Source organism: Gracilinanus agilis, chromosome 4 (genome assembly GCF_016433145.1).
Source record: "Gracilinanus agilis isolate LMUSP501 chromosome 4, AgileGrace, whole genome shotgun sequence".
NCBI classification, from domain to species: domain Eukaryota; kingdom Metazoa; phylum Chordata; class Mammalia; order Didelphimorphia; family Didelphidae; genus Gracilinanus; species Gracilinanus agilis.
Window position 1 is genome coordinate 194,302,956 of NC_058133.1, and position 21,451 is coordinate 194,324,406.

A 21,451-nucleotide genomic window follows, 5' to 3' on the forward strand; every position below is an offset into this window, starting at 1 on the left:
TCTCCTCTCCTCTCCTCTCCTCTCCTCTCCTCTCCTCTTCTTTTCTTTTCTTTTTTCTTTTCTCTTCCTTTCTTTCCTTCCCTCTTAGAATCAGTATATTATATATTGGTTCCAAGACAGAAGAGCAGTAAAGGTTGTCCAGAGTTGTGATCCCTTTTCTTTCTTTTTTCTTCTTCTTTGCAAATCTTTTTTAAAATGTATGAAAATCCACCTTCTTTCCTCCCTACCTCCTTCCTACTAAAAAAGAAAAACAAAACCCATGGAACAGCGGTGTATACAAAACAAATTCCCACAGTGACAATGTCCAGAAAATAGTGTCTCAGTCTACACTCAGACCTTTTTTCTGTAAGATCCAGATTTGGGGCAGGACAGGGGGCCACCTAGTGACCATTTTTCCAACTCTATCTTATAGGCAGGACAATGCTAGAAGCCTCCTTCCCTCCAATTCTAGGCTGTGGACCAAAAGAAATGAGACTAATGATATGACTCACATATCTGAGAGGAGGGAAGAGCTAATTATTATACCCAAATGAGTAATTACATAAAGAAAAATAAAATGGAGGTTGTACTCGCTAAAAAGTCAGGTGGATTGCAGTGAGACAAGTCTGTCTCCTGGCTTCCTTTAAGTCTCATCTTAAATCCCACATTCTATAGGAAGCCTTTCACAATCTCTTAATTATCCAGAAGAAAACATATGATGTATCACTTGTTTATATGGGTATGCTTGGGGATTTTGTTTTTAAAAGATACCTCTATTACAAAAATGAATAATATAGAAATAGGTTTTGAGTGATAATACATGTATAACTCAGTGGAATTTCTTGTCAGCTCTGGGAGAGGGGAGAGAAGAAGCAAGGGAGACAGAATCATATAACCATGCAAGAAATTTTAAAGTAAAATTTAAAATTGAATGTCAAAAAATTTCTTAAAAAAAAAAACCAAAAACCTTACTTTCTGTCTCTGTAACAAATCTAAGACAGAAGGGCAGGGGCTAGGTGAGCAGAGTTAAGTGACTTGTCCAGGGTCACACAGCTAAGAAGTATCTGAGGTCAGATTTGAACCCAGGTCTCCTAACTCCGAGCCTTGGGCTCTATCTACTGTGCTACCTAGCTGCCCCTCCAGCTCTTAATTCGAATGCTTTCCTTCTATTGATTATTTCTTATTTATCCTATATTGTAGCTTGTTTGTACATAGTTGCTTGTTTATATGTTGTCTCCCCCGATACAGTGAGGTCCTTGAGGACAGGGTATGCCTATTAATCTTTGTATTATCCTCAGTGCTTAGCACATGCTAGAGGCTCTCATTAGATGTTTATTGTCTGAAAAGTACACTGTGTATTCTCCATAATAGAGATACAAATAATTTTTGATTAACTCTATAATAAAACCCAAATTAGGGGTTTATTCCAAAGTTACAAAATAAATAACTAATTATATTCTTCATGCTAGATGGCTCTGGTTGATCTATTTCTGACGCCTCTCTCTGTCCTCCCTTTCATAGGCTTCATCTTCATGGGGGATGTCATCCATCGGATGCTCACAGCCACCCAGTATGTGGCGCCTCTGATGGCCAACTTCAACCCTGGATACTCCCCAAACTCCACAGTCACGTATTTTGACAACGGTGAGACATACAAACCCCCTGCTCCCCCCCACACCACCTCCCTGTCATGCTCCTCTTGGATTTCCCGCCAAAAATGGAAAGAATTTCAGGGTGGGGAGCACTGTGGGACCCATCCCTATCCCCTACTCCTTCTGAAGCCATCTTATCCATTCCCCTGCCTCTATTCACACAAGCACAGAACATTCTCTTTCCCCAGAATATCTCCTGGGAGTCTTTCCAAGGAGAATCAAAGTTTTCTTTCTTTTCCTGCCAGTGGGTGAGATTAGGTCTGAAAAAAAAATATGGCAGGATGTGTTGGTGGATAGCAACCAATTTTATGTTTGAATTTTTTTAAACCCTTAAAAAAACCCAAACTTTAAAAAAATGCTTTTTTATTAAACCCTTACCTTCTGTCCTAGTATCAATTCAAAGTGATATATCTAAGAAGTAATTCTAATTAGTATCAAGGGCTGGGCAATTGGAGTTAAGTGACTTGCCTTGGATCACAAAACTAGGTAGTATCTTAGGCCAGATTTGAAGCGAGATCCTCCTGAATCCAGACCTGGTGCGCCATCCATTGTGCCACCTAGTTTCCCCACTTTGTGACTAAAAAAAAACAAACTTCTACCTTCCATCTTAGAATCAATACTTAGTGTCATAAGGGCTAGGGCAGTGAGGGTTAAGTGACTTGCCCAGGGTCACAGGGCTAGGAGGTGTCTGAGTCCAGATTTGAAGCCAGATACTCCCGACTCTAGGCTGTGCTACTTATCTTCCCCATGTGGCACACTCTTAAGTTTAATCTTCATTATTAACATTTTCTCCATCTCTTTCTTAAATCTACGCAGTTGACAAAATAATCAGGCTTTGATTTATAGCATTTGCCAATACTCACACTGAAAATTTAATAATAGATTCTCACAAAGTCAGACTAGCTCTAGTACACCACTGAATCATTAGTATGGTTTAGTGAAAAGTATTTTTGGTATCTGAAGACCTGGATTCAAATCCTGCTTATTATTTATGTGACCTGAGGCAAAGCACTTAAATGCTCTGTCTCCTTTCCTTGTCCTTAAAAAGAAAGAATTGGACTAGATGACTTTTAGGGTTCCCTCTGACTCTAAAATCTATAATCCTGTAATCTATGTGTACATTGGCCTTGCCCTCAGCAGGATCCCTTTCTCAGCCTCCCCACCCCCATCTTTCCTTCCCTTTTCAGCTGGGGTGTCTGCTCCTCTCCCTCAGGAACAGTCTTTGTGGTACAATGGGACCATGTCTACCTCCAGGGCCATGAGAGTACAGGGAGCTTCACTTTCCAGGCAGCTTTGCATATCGATGGCAGAATCGTCTTTGGTTACAAGGAGGTAAGTAAAGGAAGGGCAGAGCTGCCCAATCTGAGAAGAAATATGGTGTAATAGAAAGGGCGTTGCTGGACAACTGGTTGGCTCAGTGGATAGAGCACCAGGCCTGGAGTCTGGAGATCCTGGGTTCAAATTTGACTTCAGATGCTTCCTAGCTTGGTGACTCTGGGCAAAGTCACTTAAACCCATTTGCCTAGCCCTTGCTCTTCTGTCTTAGAGTTGTTACTAAGACAGAAAGTAAGAGTTTAAAAAAAATCTTATCCTCTTAAGGCTAGGGAAAATTCTCTCACATAATCAGGGGTGGACAAGTGGAAATCTATGTGAAAAAAAAGGAAAGGGCAGAAAGAATGAACCTCACTCTCATTTCAGGTGGTCAAAGTAGGAAAGAATAAACACCCAGGCACAGCTGCAGACAGAAATATATTTTATTCAGCAGGGAAATAAAAGTGAAAGAGGAAAAGGGAGAAGGGGAAATTAGAGGAAAAGTAAATTAAAGGGTTAGTTTTGAGCAAAATAAACTCAAAGGATGTACAGAAATATTTATAGCAGCTCTTTTTGGCAGTGGCAAAGAGTTGGAAACTAGGGAGATACCCATCAGTTGGGGAATGACTAGACCAGTTATGGTACATAAATGTAATGGGATGCTATTGTACTATAGGGAATTATGTAGAGAATGGTTTCAGAGAATCCTGGGAGCTGATGTAAAGCGAAGTGAGCAGAACCAGAACAATTTGTCCAAAGACAACACAAAACAACTTTATCAAAGGCTTATGAATTCTAATTGGAATTATGCCCAATTATGGCTCCAGAAAATTAAGAAAATTAAGCATACTTGCTGACACAGAGGTGAAGGATATAGTGTGCTGAATGAGACTTTTTTTTTTTTTGACAAAGCCAATGCAAAAATTTGTTTTTGTTGACTATATATACTTGTAACAGAAGTGTTTTGGGCTTTTTTTTTGGTGTATGTATCTGTATGTGTGTGTATGTGTTTTCTTTGGTGTGTGTATCTGTGTGTGTGTTTTCTTTCTTAATTGGAAGAAGAGGATAGAAGGTGAATTCTTGCTAATTGACAATCAATATTTTAAAGCTCACCATATTTTTTATTTTTTTAAATATTTTTCCATGTTTACATGATTGGGTTGTACAAATGTTATCTATCACTTGATACCTATTCCCATATTATTCATTTTTGCAGTAGAGCAATCTTTTGAAACCAAAACCCCAAATCATGTACTGTTATGGATAAAAGGGGGGCACTAAAGTTGGGGGGTGCTCTTTTTCCCTTGCTGAGTGATGGAGGGGTAAAAGGTGATTGAGGTAATAGGAGAGGAATGAAAGGGAAGGCTGAGTTTAGGGAGGAATGGACAAGGTGGTATTAGAATGGTAAGGGTACAGGTGAGGTGTTCAGGAGAGGCAGCTAACACAGACTACACACCCAAGCTAAAGACAAAGGATACTGGGGTAATAGGCTGAACCCTTCCAGGCAGGAAAGGTACTTCTACAGACACAAGGAATAGGGCCAGTCAGAAATGATTGAAATCTGTCTTGAGGGCTTTCTTGTCATTTTCTCAAGTCCTTAAAGAAGGAGTCGCAAGACTCCCCCCTGACAGTGAAACTGAAGGGATTCAGGAGGAAGCGTTGGGCAACTACTTCCTCCCAAGATGGATGCCTCCAGTTTCCCTCAGGAAATAAAGAGAATAAATCCTTCCCCTTCAACCTTTGCCTAATTCTTCAACACAATGATTCTCTAGAGAGTTCGCTTAGGTAACAAAGAGATTTATTAATGTTCAGGATTGGTCAGGAAGGAGAGAGGGGTTTGGGGTTTCTGACAGCTACTAGGGAGAAACTCAAGATGGGAAAGGGTAACAGGAATGGGTTAGACTGAGAGAAGAACCAGCTTCTCTCAGCCAGGGAAGATTTGGCTGCTCTTAAAGTAGAGGGAATACTAAAGGGATAGTTTGAATTCAAGGATGTCCTACTTGCCTATTGGGGAAAACTAAACCCACAAAGTCTATTCACTAAAAACCCAAAGCCCCAGGAAAAACAGGCAGTTAAACAGGGAAATAATATGGAGGAGGTCAGGGAAAGGTCCAGAGAAATTAGCTAGGTTCAAATTGTCCAGAGACAAAGCACAGGCCAAAGCAAAACCAAAAGCCAAAGCAGAACTCTTGTTGGTCCTTCTGCTCTGTTCAAGGCTCAGGAACTAACTCACTTCCTTCAGGATTCTAAGGCTTCTAACTGCCAGAAGTTTTCAGTTGGCCCCCTGCAAGAGCAAAAGCCTCTCTTGCATCTTTTGCATTACAGTACCCATATAAACAAGTGTTTAGTCATATTTTTCTTCTGCGTTTCTACTCCCATAGTTCTTTCTCTCGATGTGGAGAGCATTCTTTCTCTTAAGTCCCTCGGGATTGTCCTAGATCACTGTATTGCCACTAGTAGCAAAGTCCATTACATTGGATTGTTCCACAATGTTTCACTTTTTGTGTATAATGCTCTCTTGGTTCTGCTCATTTCATTCTGCATCAGATTATGGAAGTTCTTCCAGTTTATATAGAAATCCTCCAGTTCATCATTCCTTACAGTGCAGTAGTATTCCATCACCATCATATACCACAATTTTTTCAGCCATCGAGGGATACCATCTCATTTTCCAACTTCACTATATCCAGTATCTTTGCCAAGAAAACCCCAAATGGGATCACAAAGAGTTAGACATGACTAAAAATGTCTCAACAACAAAAATAGACCAAACAGAGAGTCATTGAGGCAAGCACACAATACATACTATCATATGTAAGAGCTACATCCTAGAGACCAAACATATAGGTTAGATGCAGGTCCATCTATATAGATCTTATATATCTAGGATGGATATGGGAGTGGCAAACAAGATCCTACTTCCAGCAAGTGTGGATAGCAGAGAGAATCTTGTACAGAGTGTATGATATTTCCAATTCTGCTATACGCAATTAACTGCTATTTATGCTCAAAGTGAAAGCTCATCTCCCTCATAGAAAAGAAAGTAAAAGTTGATCTGGGGAACATAAAATAAGGTGACAGATTTGATCTTCTAAGTATCATTGAGACCTGGTGGGATGAGATCCATTTCTGGAATATGACTCTGGAATAATATTCATTATTTAGGACACAACAAAATAAAAACAATCCAGGGAAAAGGAGTAGTTGAATAATATTGTGCAGCACCCCTTCTAGGCTACTTTTCCAATATGTCCTTGAAGGTTGGGTACCCAAGTTCCAAGAGTGCCTTGTGGGTGTTTGCTTCTAAAAGTATAGCCCATGAACCCCCACAGGTATACTTCCTATGAACAAATCAGCCTGTAGAAACAATGAACTCTTAATAAGGCATTTACCAAAATAGCATAGTAAAAAAAATAGTCAGTAACATAATATTCCCCTTCCTAATTACCTACGATTCACTCTCACACAATTTTTATATGTCAACTATTTGAGTGGGCACAAACTTAGAGCATAATACTAGTAAGTATACATGCAGGGAACACAAGATATCAAGGTAACTCATAACTCTGGAATTGCAGGGGCCTGGAAGTTCTTATGCAGTCATCTGGGATTCCAGGGTCTAATTCTTTCCATAGTTCAATTCTTGGTGGTCAGGGTGGACTCTCTTGAGTTCTCTTTTCTGTCTCCAGAGGTCCTATTCCTAAAGTTGCTTCTTTACTTGAAGAACTACTTTTCTGTATCTCTATCTAGAATTGTCTCTGCTCCCTTAATTATGTGTTAGACTCAGCAGAAAGTCTGGTGTCTTTCCTCTAGATCCAGGGGTCAGTTTTTGTTGTCATTGTGTTGTTTTTAATATGTAAAACATGTAAGGATGGTTATCTCACTCCATTTAAAAAGTAATTATCTTTACCTCTGACAAAGGTCTAATTACTCAAATTTATAAAGAACTAAATCAGTTGTACAAAAAATCAAGCCATTCCCCAATTGATAAATAGGCAAGGGACATGAATAGGCAATATTCAGATAAAGAAATCAAAACTATCAATAAGCACATGAAAAAATGTTCTAAATCTCTTATAATCAGAGAAATGCAAATCAAAACCACTCTGAGGTACCACCTCATACCTAGCAAGTTGGCTAATATGACAGCAAAGGAAAGTAATAAATGTTGGATGGGATGTGGCAAAATTGGGACACCAATGCATTGCTGGTGGAATTGTGAATTGATCCAACCATTCTGGAAGACAATTTGGAATTATGCCCAAAGGGCTTTAAATGATTGCCTGCCCTTTGATCCAGCCATACCACTGCTGGGTTTGTATCCCAAAGAGATAATAAGAAAAAAAGACTTATACAAAAATATTTATAGCCATGCTCTTTGTGGTAACAAAAAACTGGAAAGTGAGGGGGTGCTTATTGATTGGGGAATGGCTGAACAAATTGTGGTACCTGATGGTGATGGATATTGTGCTAAAAGGAATAATAAACTGGAGGAATTCCATGTGAACTGGAACAACCTCCAGCAATTGATGCAGAGCGAAAGGAGCAGAACCAGGAGAACATTGTACACAGAGACTGATACACTGTGGCACAATTGAACATAATGGACTTCTCTACTAGCAACAATGCAATGATCTAGGACAATTCTGAGGGACTTATAAGAAAGCTATCCACATCTAGAGATAGAACTGTGGGAGTAGAAAGGCAGAAGAAAAACATTTGCTGGGTCACATGGTTTGTTGGGGATATGAGTGGGGATGTAGACTCCAAACAATCACCCTATTGCAAACATTAATAATATGAAAATAGGTCTTGATCAAAGATACATGTAAAACCCAGTGGAATTGCTCATAGGTTATGGGAGGGGGGACAGAGAAGGGGAGGGAAAGAACGTGAATCATGTAACTGTTCAAAAAGATTCCAAATTAATTAAATAAATATAGTTTTTTAAAAAGTGGATTAAAAAAAGTAATTACCTTTGTTAAGCAAGAACCATTCCTGATGGAGCCAATAAGAACTTAATGTGAAATAGGGCCTGTATAACTTTTTTAAATTAAAGGTATTGTGTAACAGATTTGGTTATTCCTTGATAAATTTGTATAAAAAATGGAAGCAATTTCAGAACCATACAAAGACTTCTAGTAGTCTGAAAGCAGAGAAGACAAGGTCATCCAGAGTTGAGCCAAGAACCAGAAGCCCAGGGGCAACCAAAAAAAGGAAAAAGAAAAGAAGTATTTGTACATGTCCTCAGATATACTCCACCTACATGATGCTCACCTTCCAGGCTGTTCTCCCAACACACCAGCTGCCTAATGCTACAGGATGACTCTATCTTGATTCCATCTCAGTGATTGATGAATCCTTGGCTGGAAAATTCATGTTGCAAGAAGACCTAGCCATACTGTTCATTCTCTACTATTAGCTCACATTCAAGTCTGCCCCATCTTCTCAATGACTGCCTGCCTCCCTCTATGCCTTTATAATCACTTAGATTAAGGAATAAATGAGTTGCTTTTATCAATTCTATAAGGAAACACAAAAATTGGAGAGTCGACTTAATAATCTGGAAGATATTTAACAGAGTAGGACATTAGGTCCATTGTATAAAAGGAAAAATGTAAAGACTTAACTTGGGCTCAAGAAATCAACTTCCAAGGTATTCAGTGAGGGAAATGTTGCCAGGCAGCAGTTCATGTGAAAAAGATGTAGGGGTTTTAGTGGATTGTCAGCTCACTGTGACTCAATACTATGAGATTGCAGTCAAGAAAGTGAATGTGGTTTTTACTACGTTAAAAGAGGCTTATTATCTTGAATGAAGAAGACAGTACATCTAAGATCAAAATTTAGTGATGGAAGGGACCTCTGAGATTATTCAATTCAACTCTTCCATTTTAAAATTGAGAAAACTAGGATCCAGAGAGATCTAAGTGACTCGCCCAAGGTCACACAGGTAGTAAACCTACTATACATAGACCACTTCTGGAATATTGTGTTCAGACCTAGAAATTATATTTTCAGAAGAGCAAAGGAAGATAGCAAGAAGTCCATGAGTTCATACCAGGTAAAGACTCACTGAGGGGTAGCTGGGTGGTTCATTGGATAGAAAGTCAGGTCTAGATGTGGGAGGTCCTGGGTTCAAATCTGGTCTCAGACACTTCCTAACTGTGTGACCCTAGACAAGTCACTTAACTCCTATTGCCTAGCCTTTGCCTTTCTACTGCCTTGGAGCCAATACACTGTATTGACTCCAAGATGGAAGGTAAGGGTTTTTATTAAACAACAACAACAACAACAAAAACCCTTACCTTCTGTCTTAGAACCAATACTGTATATTAGTTCCAAGGCAGTAGAAAGGCAAAGGCTAGGCAATAGGAGTTAAATGACTTGTCTAGGGTCACATAGCTAGGAAGTGTCTAAGGCCAGATTTGAACCTAGGACCTCCCGTCTCTAGTCCTGGCTTTCAATCCACTGAGCCACCCAGATGCCCCCTGAAGTAAGATTTAAAAAAAAAAATGGAGTTCAGACATTTCCTATGTGATTGTGGGCAAGGCCCTTATACTCAGTTGCCTAGTTTTTACTGCTCTACTGCCTTGGAACAGAAAATAAGAGCTTTAAAAAATTGATACTAAGGCAGAAGGTAAGGTAAGGGTTTTTAAAGCATGCAATGCTCTGCCACAGGGAGTAGTGCATTTCCCTTCACTGAAGTTTCTCTTTATTTCTTTATTTATTTTTTAAAAAACCTTACCTTCTGAATAGAATCAATACTGTGTATTAGTTCCAAGACAGAAGAGTGGTAGTGGCTAGGCAATGGGGGTTAAGGGACTTGCCCAGGGTCACACAGATAAGAAGTGTCTAAGGCCACATTTGAACCCAGGATCTCTCATCTCCAGACCTGGCTCTCAACCTACTGAGTCACCTTGCTGTTCCTCTCACTGAAGGATCTTAAGCAAATGAGAAATGACCAATTGCAAAGCATGCTGCAGCAGAGATCCTTGTTAAGTATGAATTAGATGCTGAGATCCTTTCTTCAGAGGCTCTAGAGATCTTTTCCAACCTTCAGAGTTTGTGAAACTCAATACCCAGATCATGTGCAAATACTTCTTCGGAGCATCACATAACAGGGTTACATATTCTGGACCAGACATCAAAATGTAAGGCTCAAGTAGACACATTTTCCATAAGGAGGAGAGAGCCAAGAAACTGCCTCATTCAGCTGATGTCTTTGCCATACAAAAAAGGGCAACAGCAATTGAGAATGTAAATTAATTTGTGAAAACTTATGGAAAAGGATGATGGAAAAATTACAAGTCTTAAAAAACCACTGAGAAGTAGTAGAGGGAAAAGCAGGTTTAAAGGAAGTTTGGTGAGATACTCAACTGAGCAAAATCATCCCCAAAGCATTCATAGGTGAAACTGAAGGATGACAGACAAAAACTGGAAAAGATCAGCAAAGATTTTATAACAAATTCTTTTTATCCTCAAGCACAGTGAAGTCGACACATTTCTTTTGCCACATCATGATTCTGATTATGCAGCTGCAGGAAATGGAAATGGCATTGAAAGAAAGATAAGAAGAACAGTTTAGACCTCCCCCAACTGAAATACCCATCCCTGTCCCCATTTCTCTGTATGTATTACCTCCATCTATTAGAATGTAAGCTCCTCAAAGGCAGGGAATATCTCTTTTGTAACCTCAGAATTTAATAGAGTGCTTGGCCCATAATAAGTGTTGAATGAGTGCTCTTCACTCATTCATTCTATGAAGAAGTTTGTGTTGGAGGTGACACAATTTTGATAGCACCAAGGGATGAACTCTCATATCCTCATATTTGGGAAAATGGAAGCTACTTTCCTTATTTTTAACTTTTAAATTTTTCTTCAATTACAATTAGAAACAATTTTTGACAATTGTTATATGACATTTCATAATTTATATTCTCTCCCCCTCTACCAGATGATAAATAACCTGATATAGGTTATACCAGTGCTATCATGCAATTCATGTTTCCATATTATTCATGTCCTGAAAGAAGACATATATTACTCATATCAATGAAAAACTCATGAAGAAAATATAGTAGAAGATAACCTGCTTTGATATTACAACTTTTCCTTCCTTGGCCTTCCATTTTCATCAGGAGTCCCTTAGATTTATCTTGGAACTTGCTTTGCTGATGATAGTTTTGTCATTCATAGTTGACCATTTTAAATATTCCTGTTACTGTATACTACAGTGTTGTCCTGGTTCTTCTCTCTTCACTTTGCATCAGTTCATATAAGTCTTTCCAGGTCTTTCTGAACTTATCCTGTTCATCATTTCTTATGGCGAAAGGCTACTTTCATCTTTAACACAACTGCCAGAGTAATATTTCTAAGGCACAGGGCTGATCATTTAATCCCCTACTTGCTAAACTTTTTTTTTAAAATTACTTATTTAATTAATTAAGAATGCTTTTACATGGTTACATGATTCATGTTCTTTCCCTTTCCTCCTCCTTTCCCCCTCCTGGAGCCAATGAGCAATTCCTCTGAGTTTTATATGTATCATTGTTCAAAACCTTTTTCCATATTATTAATATTTGCAATAAAGTGATTGTTTAGAGTCTACTTCCCCAATCATATCCCCATCGAACTATGTGATCAAGCAAATGTTTTTCTTCTGCATTTCTGCTCCCACATTCTCTGGATGTGGATAGTTTTCTTTCTCATAAGTCCCTCAGAATTGTCCTGGATCATTGCATTGCAGCTAGTAGAGAAGTCTATTATATTTGATTGTGCCACAGTGTATCAGTACTGCTCTGTGTACAATGTTCTCTTGGTTCTGCCCCTTTCGCTCTGCATCCTTAATAAGGGATGCAATAATAATAGTTTACAATATTGGGAAGAGCTTCTTGAAGAAAGTGGCATTTGATTTGGTCCTTGAAGGGAGCGTGGGATTTCCAGGGGCAGAAGTGAAGAGTAAGAGCCTTCTAGCATGGGACAAGCCTGTGCAAAGGTATGGAGGTGGGAGATAGGGAAATGGTGAGTACAGTATTTTGGCTAAAAGTGTGGAAAGTGTGAGGACAAGTCATAAGTAATCAGACTGGAAAGATAGGAAGTCGGGGGAAGGCAAGAGGATTTCACTGGAACTTGGTCCCAGTTTTTCCACTATCCTGTGATCTTGGGGCAGGTCAATTTTTTCTGCCACCATGACTTTGAACAAGGTGTCCCCTCGAGCCTGGAATTTCCTCCCTCCTCACCTTTACCTTTCAGAAGCCCTAGGTTTCCTCAAAGTTCATCTCAAATATCACCTCCTAATTGAGGCTTTTCCTGAACTCCTCCATCTGCTAATGCCTCCCCACCAAATTACTTTGCATTGATTTTATATATTCTTATCCAGTACTGAGGATCCACAACTGAGGAATCCACAAAGTCTGCAATTCTTTACCTATTCTATATCCACACATTTGGTTCCTGGACTGAGTTCAGTACTGGGGAAGCCTGACTCTAATTAGAGGGATGAGGTTTTCATTTCTAGAACTCATTGTTTCCACTAACAAACCCCAAACCTCTCCTTTGGGGACAATGGTAAGTAGAGTAAAAGTTATAGCTGGAAAAATCTAAGGGATTCCCCAAAGGTGGAAAGTAAAAGAGGTACTCAAAGAATAATATCAATCAATTATAAAACAAGTAATTTATTCCTACGCAGAAAGATCTGGTAACCATGAAAGAATAACAGTGCACATTAATAAAATTACCCAGATCAACAGCATTCAGTAACTTAACTCATAACCATGATAACAGTAGACTGGTAAGATAAACATCTTAGGACATAAAACAGTTTACAGAACTGCTAACTGGCCATTTTACATTTCATCTAGGTTGGGTACTATTCAACCACATAGCCAGGCTCTTTCCTGCTGCTAATCTCTCTGATATAGGATATCAGGAAAGATGTTTATTAAAAACTCTTTTTACCATCAAGAACAGTGAAGCCACCATATTTGTTTTCTCATTGCCACTTCAGGAATACCATACCTGTTGCCACCTTCAAGGTTTCCAGGGACCCTTTTGAATTCACAAGGTTACAAGTCCTGGATATATCCATTGAATTTGCCTGAGGAAATCAGGAATAAATAATACAAAGACAAAGGCAATCAGAAGCCCTTGAATCAGAGTCATAGGATGAGAAGGATCAGAAAAGACAGTGATCTGCATTGATGGATGGAATATGCCAACATGGATGAGATCACAGATCTCCTGAAGCATTTATGTATATGCCTACCTCATAGAGTTGTTATGAGGCACAAAGTAATTAGAATTTGGGGTAGGGTTAGTACATGTAGTAAAGGACTTCATAGGCAAAGTATTATATGAAAATGTCAGCCGTAATTACTATTATCATTCATATCAGCAATGAAGCAACCAAATTGAGGTGTGGATAGGTAGGTGAAGGTGGGCAGGAAATAGAGAAGATTATACATAACTCCTAATTATCCATACTCATGGATTCAACAAAGGCTTGTAGGGTGGTCCAATAAAGAGGATGGTGAATAGATTGAAGAAAAAGAATTATGAAATGAGGAGTGAGAGAATGAGCCATTAGTAGAGGGGTCTTGAAGGTCAAATTGAAGAGTTTAGATTTGATCCATTGGGCACTAAGGGGTCACCTTAGGGGCTGAGCCTAAAACCTTCTCTTCATGGGTTGTAGGACCAGAGGAAATTACCTAAGTGGAGTTGTATGGGTTTGTTTACGGGCATGGAGGGGAGAATAGCTCTTCAGAGGGCTGGGGATTCCCTTTGGAATGTAGAGATCATGATCATTCTGCCATGTCCCTGTCTCTCCCAAAATGATGTGCCCAACCAGACCAGGTCTCTTCAGGATCTTCTCCCCCTTTCAGATCCCAATGTCTGTCCTGGATATCAATTCTACCCAGCACCCTGTCAAAGCTGGCCTGTCTGATGCCTTCATGATTCTCAGTCCAGCCCCTGACGTGCCAGGTGAGTCTTCAGGGCCCGAAGGAAAGTATAGCCAGTGTGGACTTGGCCTTGGTTTGGCCCCCTTAACTTCCAGGGTGGGTAGATAATTACTTGGCTCAAGTGGTGAGGACTGGATGGGACTGGGGGCTACCCTGCCACGTTTCCTGAGTTTATGGATCCCTAAGGTCACAATATCTGATGATTAGATTGTTTTCTGTTTCCCAAGGAAGGTGATAGGATAATTTAACTACTGCATTCCCTCAGTGATCTATGGATGGCTCTTTCTCAGGTCATTTGAATTCCTTCCAGCCTTCAGTTTTCTGGATGAACATAAGTATTATATTAATATATAATGAGTATAATAATAATTTAATTTAAGTAACACAAATATTAACTTATTTTATTGTGTTAGAACATAGTATGTTAAGATAATATTATAAAATGGAGACACCCGATTCTGTAGACAGGGGAGAGTTTTAATGAGTATACAGTATGTGTAATGAGAATACAGTATATGTAATCAATCTATAACAAATATTCACTAAGCATTTATTATGTGCCAGTTATGGGGCAGCTAGGTGGCACAGTGGATAGAGTGCCAGGTCTGGAGTCAGGAAGAACTGAGTTCAAATCCAGCCTCAGACATTTACTAGCTCTGTGACCCTGGGCAAGTCATTTACCCTGTTTACCTCTGTTTCCTCATACGTTAAATGAGCTGGAGAAGGAAAGGGCAAGTCCCCCCAGTATCTTTGCAAAGAAAACACCAAAAGGGTCACAGAGAGTCAGACAACTGCAATATGGACTCTGAGGATACAATGGAAAGATACCTTGCCCTTAAAGAGTTTATATTCTAGAGCAATTAGGTGGTTCAGTGAATAGAGACAGGAGGTCCTGGGTTCAAATTTGGACTCAGACACTTCCTAGCTATGTGACCCTGGGCAAATCACTTAACCTGCATTGCCTAATACTGTTCTTCTCCCTTGGAACTGATACTCAATATCAATTCTAGGACAGAGGATAAAAGTTTAAAAATAAATAACATAATTTATATTCTAGTAGGGAAAGAACAGGAGTGATACGATGTATTTAAAAAAATCAAATATAAGATTTATACAAAACAAGTACAAAGTGATAAGGAGGCAATGATAACAGTTTGCAATACTGGGGAGAGCTTCTTGAAGAAAGTGGCATTTGATTTGGTCCTTGAAGGGAGCATGGGATTTCCAGGGGCAGAAGTGAAGAGTAAGAGCCTTCTAGCATGGGACAAGCCTGTGCAAAGGTATGGAGGTGGGATATAGGGAAATGGCAAGTACAGTATTTTGGCTAAACGTGTGGAAAGTGTGAGGACAAGTCATAAGTAATCAGACTGGAAAGATAGGAAGTCGGGGGAAGGCAAGAGGACTTCACTGGAACTTGGTCCCAGTTTTTCCACTATCCTGTGATCTTGGGGCAGGTCAATTCTTTTTTTCTTTTTTTTTTCTTTTTCATTTTTTTTTTTAAAACCCTTACCTTCTTTCTTAGGATTCATGCCAAATATTGTCTTCAAGGTAGAAGAGTAGTAAGGGCTAGGCAATTGGAGTTAAGTGACTTGCCAGGGTCCCCGAACTAGGAAGAAATTTGAATCCAGGACTTCCCCCCTCCAGCCCTGGTTCTCTCTCTCTCTTCATTGGGCTACCTGGCTTCCCTGGGCAGGTAAATTCAACAAGTATTAGATAAGCATCTACTATGTACTAAGCTCTGTGCTCAGTGGTGGGAGAAAAAAGACAAAAACTAAAACAGGTTTTGCCCCCAAAGAGGTATTATTTTTCTTATTTGTATTCACAGATAAGTGCATACAAAATATATCAAAACATGCACATAGAGCAATTGGTTGGTAAGAGCCTATTAAGCACCTACTGTATACCAGGCACAATTACAAAGAATGAAACAATCTTTAGTCTCCAGGAGCTTACCCTCTAAGGAGAGGGGATAACAAGGTTATCTATATAACTAGGTTCTGATCAGGGCAAGTAATACATCCTGTGGAGTAGTTACATGGTTTTCACATATTTGTAAATTTTTATATATTTATTTAAAAGTATTAGGTATTTGTTATAAATAATTATGTATTTATTAATAATAAAATTTATTATTTAAATTTTAATATAAGTATATTTTATATAATTTATATTTCACCTATTTATTTTATTAGACATAAAATGACATTTGTCTATTTTATTATAGTTAATATAGTTATTATAGTTTTTATATTAAAATTATAATTATATAAAATATGGTCATTGGTTCTAGTCCACTGGAAATATACAATGAAAATTTGAATAGTACAACTACTTTATGTAATTATCACTTCCACTACTAATTGGAATCCAGCTACATATTTATAAATATTCGAAGCACAAATATATACTTATGCATATTACATTTATATACAAAGTAATTAAGTATAAGGTAGTTTGGGAGGCAGTATGAAAGGAGTCCTGGGCCTGGACTCAGGAAGACTCAACTTTCTGAGTTCAAATCCAGCCTCAGACACTTACCAGCTGTGTGATCCTAGAAAAATCATTTGCCCTCATTTGCCTCTGATTTCTCATCTGTAAAATGAGATTGAGAAGGAAATGGCAAACCACTCCAGTGTCTTTGCCACAAAAATCCCTAAAAGAGGTCACAAAGAGTCAGACACAGGAGCAGCTGGGTGGCTCAGCAGATATAGAGAGTTAGGCCTAGAGATGGGAGGTCCTGAGTTCAAATTCAGCCTCAGACACTTTATAGCTGTGTGATCCTTGGCAAGTCACTTAACCCCCACTGCCTAGCCCTTACTGCTCTTCTGCCTTGGAATCAATACACAGTATTGATTTTAAAACAGAAAGTTTGGGTTTGCTTGTTTTTTAAAGTCAGACGCTACTGAAGAATGAATAAACAATAAAGAAAAAGTTTGAGAGGAAGGACACTAGCAGTTGGGAAGATCAGGAAAGATTTAGATAAATAAATACAAAGTACATAAACTTTTTTTTTTTTCTGATATCCCTAACCTTAGAATCTTTACCATGTATTGGTTTCAAGGCAGAAGAGCAGTAAGGGATAAGCAATAGATATTAAGTGACTTGCCCGGGGTCACCCAACTAGGAAGTGTCTGAGGCTAGATTTGAATCCAGGACCTCCTGTCTCTTGGCCTGGCTCTAAATCCTCTGAGCCACCCAGCTGCCCCTCCCCACCCCCATAAACTTTTAAAGCATAAAATGGCACAAAGACTTCTGAGATACTCTGTACAATATACGGCAAGTCTAAAAAAAACGGAGATATCACCTTGCTGACAAAGTCTGTATGCTTGAAACGATGGTTTTTCCAGTAGCAATGTAAGGCGGTGAGAGTTGGACTATAAGGAAAGCTGAGTACTGCCAAATCAATACTTTTGAACTGTGGTGCTGGAAAAGACTTTTGATAATTCCTTGGACAGCAAGGAGATCAAGCCAATCAATACTTATAGACATCAATTCAGACTATTTACTGGAAGGTCAAGTGCTGAAACTGAAGCTTAAATGCTTTGGCTGCATGATGAGAAGACAGGACTCGTTGGGAAAAGCCCAGAGGCTGGTAAAGACTGAAGGAAAAAGGAGACGGCAGAAAGCAAAGGTGGAGATAGATAGACAGGGTCGCAGAATCAGCAAACGTGAGTTTAGGCAAACTTTGAGAGATATGGAGGACAGAAGGGCACGGCGTACTGTGTCCTTGGAGTCGCCAAGAGTCGGTTATGACTGAATGACCAAACAAGAACAACAATAAAAGATAGTAATTATATCTGTATATAGAACAATTGGTGGTTGAGGGCAAGAGGAGGACAATACCAGCTGGGAGGTCCCTGGACTTTATAGCCTCCACTTAAAAATAAAGCCAATGGATTAGATGGTGCCCATCTTTGATACTTACCAGCTGTTGGATCATGAATGGGTAAATCATTCGACATCTCTGAGACTCTTTTCACATGTGTAAAATGGGGATAATCATATTTGCTTTTCCCATCATGTGAGGTTGTCATGAGGGAAATGCTTTGTAAATCTGAAAGTACAATAGAAATGTGAGGTAGTAATAATGATTATGAATATATTGATATTAGTAAATGAGAGCTGGTATTAGTGATTTCTAAAAAAGGATCATAGGGTAACAATGTGTTGGACTTAAAGCCAGGAAGTCTTGAGTTCAGATCTCACTTCCAAGCTACTGGCTGTGCCATCCACTGTCTAGGACTTAGATCTAAGTTAGGAATGGGTTACAATTTGGACCTACTTAGGTGAAGGGAGTTCCTATATCAGGAATTTCCCCTACTGTGGAAATCATGAATTCTCTTTATGTTTGTGTAATAATTATTCTTTAAAACTTTCAATTATTATGAGAGGTAGTACGGTATCTTGGAAAGAGTACAGTATGGAGTCAGGAGAGACCTGGATTAAAAACTTACTTCTAGAACTTACTTGCTATGCAATAATAGCTTCTTGGCCATACCAGCCATACTATATACCAGTGTTGGCAAATGTTTTCAAGTTCGTGTGCCCAATCTGCAACTTCAAGCTGCCTGTGAGCTCTCTGTAATCCCCCAGGGAATAGACGGAAGAAGTGCTCACTTTGGGTGACTGGACAGAGGGGTGAGGCATGCAAAAAATGTCCTTGGGCACTGGAAAGAGGGGGAAATGGAGCAGCTCCCCCTGGGCTGGCCCAGCACTCATGCCGATACTTCGCCAATGCTGTGGATACTCCCACAATATTTGAAAGTATACTATGCAGTCATAATTATTATATTATATACTATATTCCCATAATATGATGAAAATATATTAAGCTCTCATAATAATTAATTATACTATATACTATACTCCCAGAATATTGTGAAAGTATGCTGCTTCTCATAATAATTAATTATACTATATGATATACTCCCATAATATTGTGAAAGTATGCTACACTCTCATAATAATCAATTATACTATATAATATATGCCCATAATATTATGAAAGTGTACTATGGTCTCATAATAATTAATAATTAAAATGGCCATCTGGTCCCATTGGATATTCAGCTGTCATGGGTTGACTCTGCAGGGTCCAAGTAAAATGTGAGGGGTTAATAGTAGATAGTGATCTAAGCCACAGACATAACAGAAGTCCTTGTGAGAAGCTAGTGTTTGTGGAAGACACTGATGGAACAATCAAAAGGAAAAATCAAGTTGAGCAAGTGGGAGTCCAGGGAAAGAAGCCGAAATGTCAAATTGAATGGAACAGAGAGGCATAGAAATGCAACATGAGCCAAGTCAACTGGAATAGAATACTAAGAAGTTAGACCAAAGCTAGGGTGGATAATCAGGGGAAAAAAACAAAGACAAAACTGAGTGGAGAATAATGGACTGCCTTCTTCCCCAGATGTTGTTCTTAAAAGTAGGGACAGAGTTGCCTTAAAGCCACACTCCAGGACAAAATATGAGTTCAACCAATCTAGAACTGGTTTTCTTTAGCCATTACTTCTCTTTGCCATCTGATTGTCTCAGATAAGGAATTGCTATTAGCCATTTAGCAAGCAATTAATCAACAACTCTTTATTTAGTAGCCACCAAGTAGATAGAGCACCAAGCCTGGAGTCAGGAAGACTCATCTTCTTCAGTTCACATCTGTCCTCAGACACTTACTAGCTATGCAACCCTGGGCAAATCACTATCCCTGCTTACCTTAGTTTCCTCATCTGCAAAATGAGCTGGAAAAAGAAATGGCAAATCACTCTAGTATCTTTACCAAGAAAAACCCCAAAATCCCAAAGAGTCAGACATGACTGAAAAATGACTTAACAACTATTACAAGTGCAAACACTGTGTCAGACCCTGGAGATGGAAAGACAAAAGTGAAGCAGTCCCTTTCCTCATAGAGCTTACATTCTAATGGGAGTGGGGGAGAGGGGGAGACAACATGGTACATATATAGATACATACAAGAAGCATTCAAAGCAATGACCAGATAATCTGGGAAGACGAGACAGCAGTGGCTGGCATGATCAGGAAAGGCATCCCACAAAAGATGACACTTGAGCTTAGTTTCTCAAAGGAAACCAGGGATTGCAGTAGGTACGGTAAAGGAGGGAAGTATTCTAGGCACGGGAGATAGTCAGTACAAAAAAACTGAAATGGGAGATGGAATGTCTTCTGTGAATACTCAAAGGAGACCAGTCACCATTGGTGAGATAGAGGGGTGTTTATCCAGAGCAGGTGAAGACTTACCCTGATGGAATGGGTACATGAGAATAATTTGTTCTAAAGGCCATGAAAGGAGGCCGAAACAGTCACTGTGGAGCACTTAGAGCTTGGTCAGACATCTAAGATGCCAAGGTCTCCCACTGCATCCTGGGCCACCAACAGTTATCCTGAATTTTGTCTTGCCACTGGACTTTGATGATTCTAAAAAAGAAAGTGAGGATGATGAATTTGTGTAACTCTACCTCGTGTGCAAATCAAGACATCACCCCATGATGTTGTTACTCTTCTTTGAAACAAAAAATATACATGTAAGGAGACTAGAAAGTTAAGCAGGAGTTAGGTTGTGAAGAACTGCAAGTGCAAAGCAGAAGTTTATATCTGATCCTAGAGGCAATAGGAGCCACCAAGATTTATTAAAGGTGGTAAGGGAGGGTAGTAATATAGCTAGATCTATTTATGCTCTAAGAAAATCACTTTGGAGGCAGTTAGTAGCCCAACAGATAGAGTTCAAGGCTTAGAGTCCAGAGAACCTGAGTTCAAATGTGATCTCAGGCATTTCCTAGCTGTGTGCCCTTGGGCAACTCACTTACCCCAGTTGCCTAGCTCTTCCCTTTTGACTTAGAGTTGTCTCTAAAACAGACAGGAAGGAAGAAAGAGAGAAAATCACTTTAGCAGCTATATGAAGGATGGATTTGACTTGATGAGGGAGACCAAATAGGCTATTGTAATGGTACAGGGGAAAGGAGAGGATGGCATGAACTACAATGGTGAATGGGTGAGTAGAGAAAAGAATAAGGGTACAAGAGCTGTTGTAAAACTAGAAAATGACCAGATTTGGCAACCAATTGAATATGTTGCATGGGTGGGATATAGAAGATGAGAATGACACCCAGATTGTCAACCTGAATGATCAGAAGGATGGTAGCGATCTCAACAGTAATAGGGAAATTTGCGGATATTGCAGGTTTAGGGGAAAAGATAATAAATTTCGTTCTGGATGTGTTGAGTTTGAGATGTCTATAGGATATCCAAGTGTCAACATCTAAGTAGGAAGTTGATGACATGGGATGAGCTCAGGAGAAATTCAGGAGCTGGATATATGGAGCTGGGAATCATCTACATAGAGTCAGTCCTTGGACTCATGGGAGCTGATAGGGATCACTAAGTGAGAGAGAGTATTAGATCTTTAAAAGAGACTTATTATATGTCTTCTTCCTAGTTATGATTCAATCTCAAGTGCTCATTCTTCCTGTCCAAAACCTGGCTCCCTCAACAATTTTTGGAGCCAGGACTCAAAAATGACTAAACAACACCAGAAAT

The 21,451-nt window shown here is 39.3% G+C and overlaps 1 protein-coding gene across 1 annotated transcript in view; it reads left to right on the plus strand.

Annotated features, from left to right (window-relative positions):
• PLXDC1 (plexin domain containing 1) overlaps positions 1-21,451 on the plus strand; it is a 106,975-nt gene that overhangs the window by 36,469 nt on the left and 49,055 nt on the right. The window contains exons 5-7 of the mRNA XM_044673647.1: positions 1,501-1,623; positions 2,845-2,963; positions 13,823-13,922. Coding sequence (XP_044529582.1) covers positions 1,501-1,623; positions 2,845-2,963; positions 13,823-13,922 — 342 coding nt within the window. The remainder of the gene's footprint in view (positions 1-1,500; positions 1,624-2,844; positions 2,964-13,822; positions 13,923-21,451) is intronic.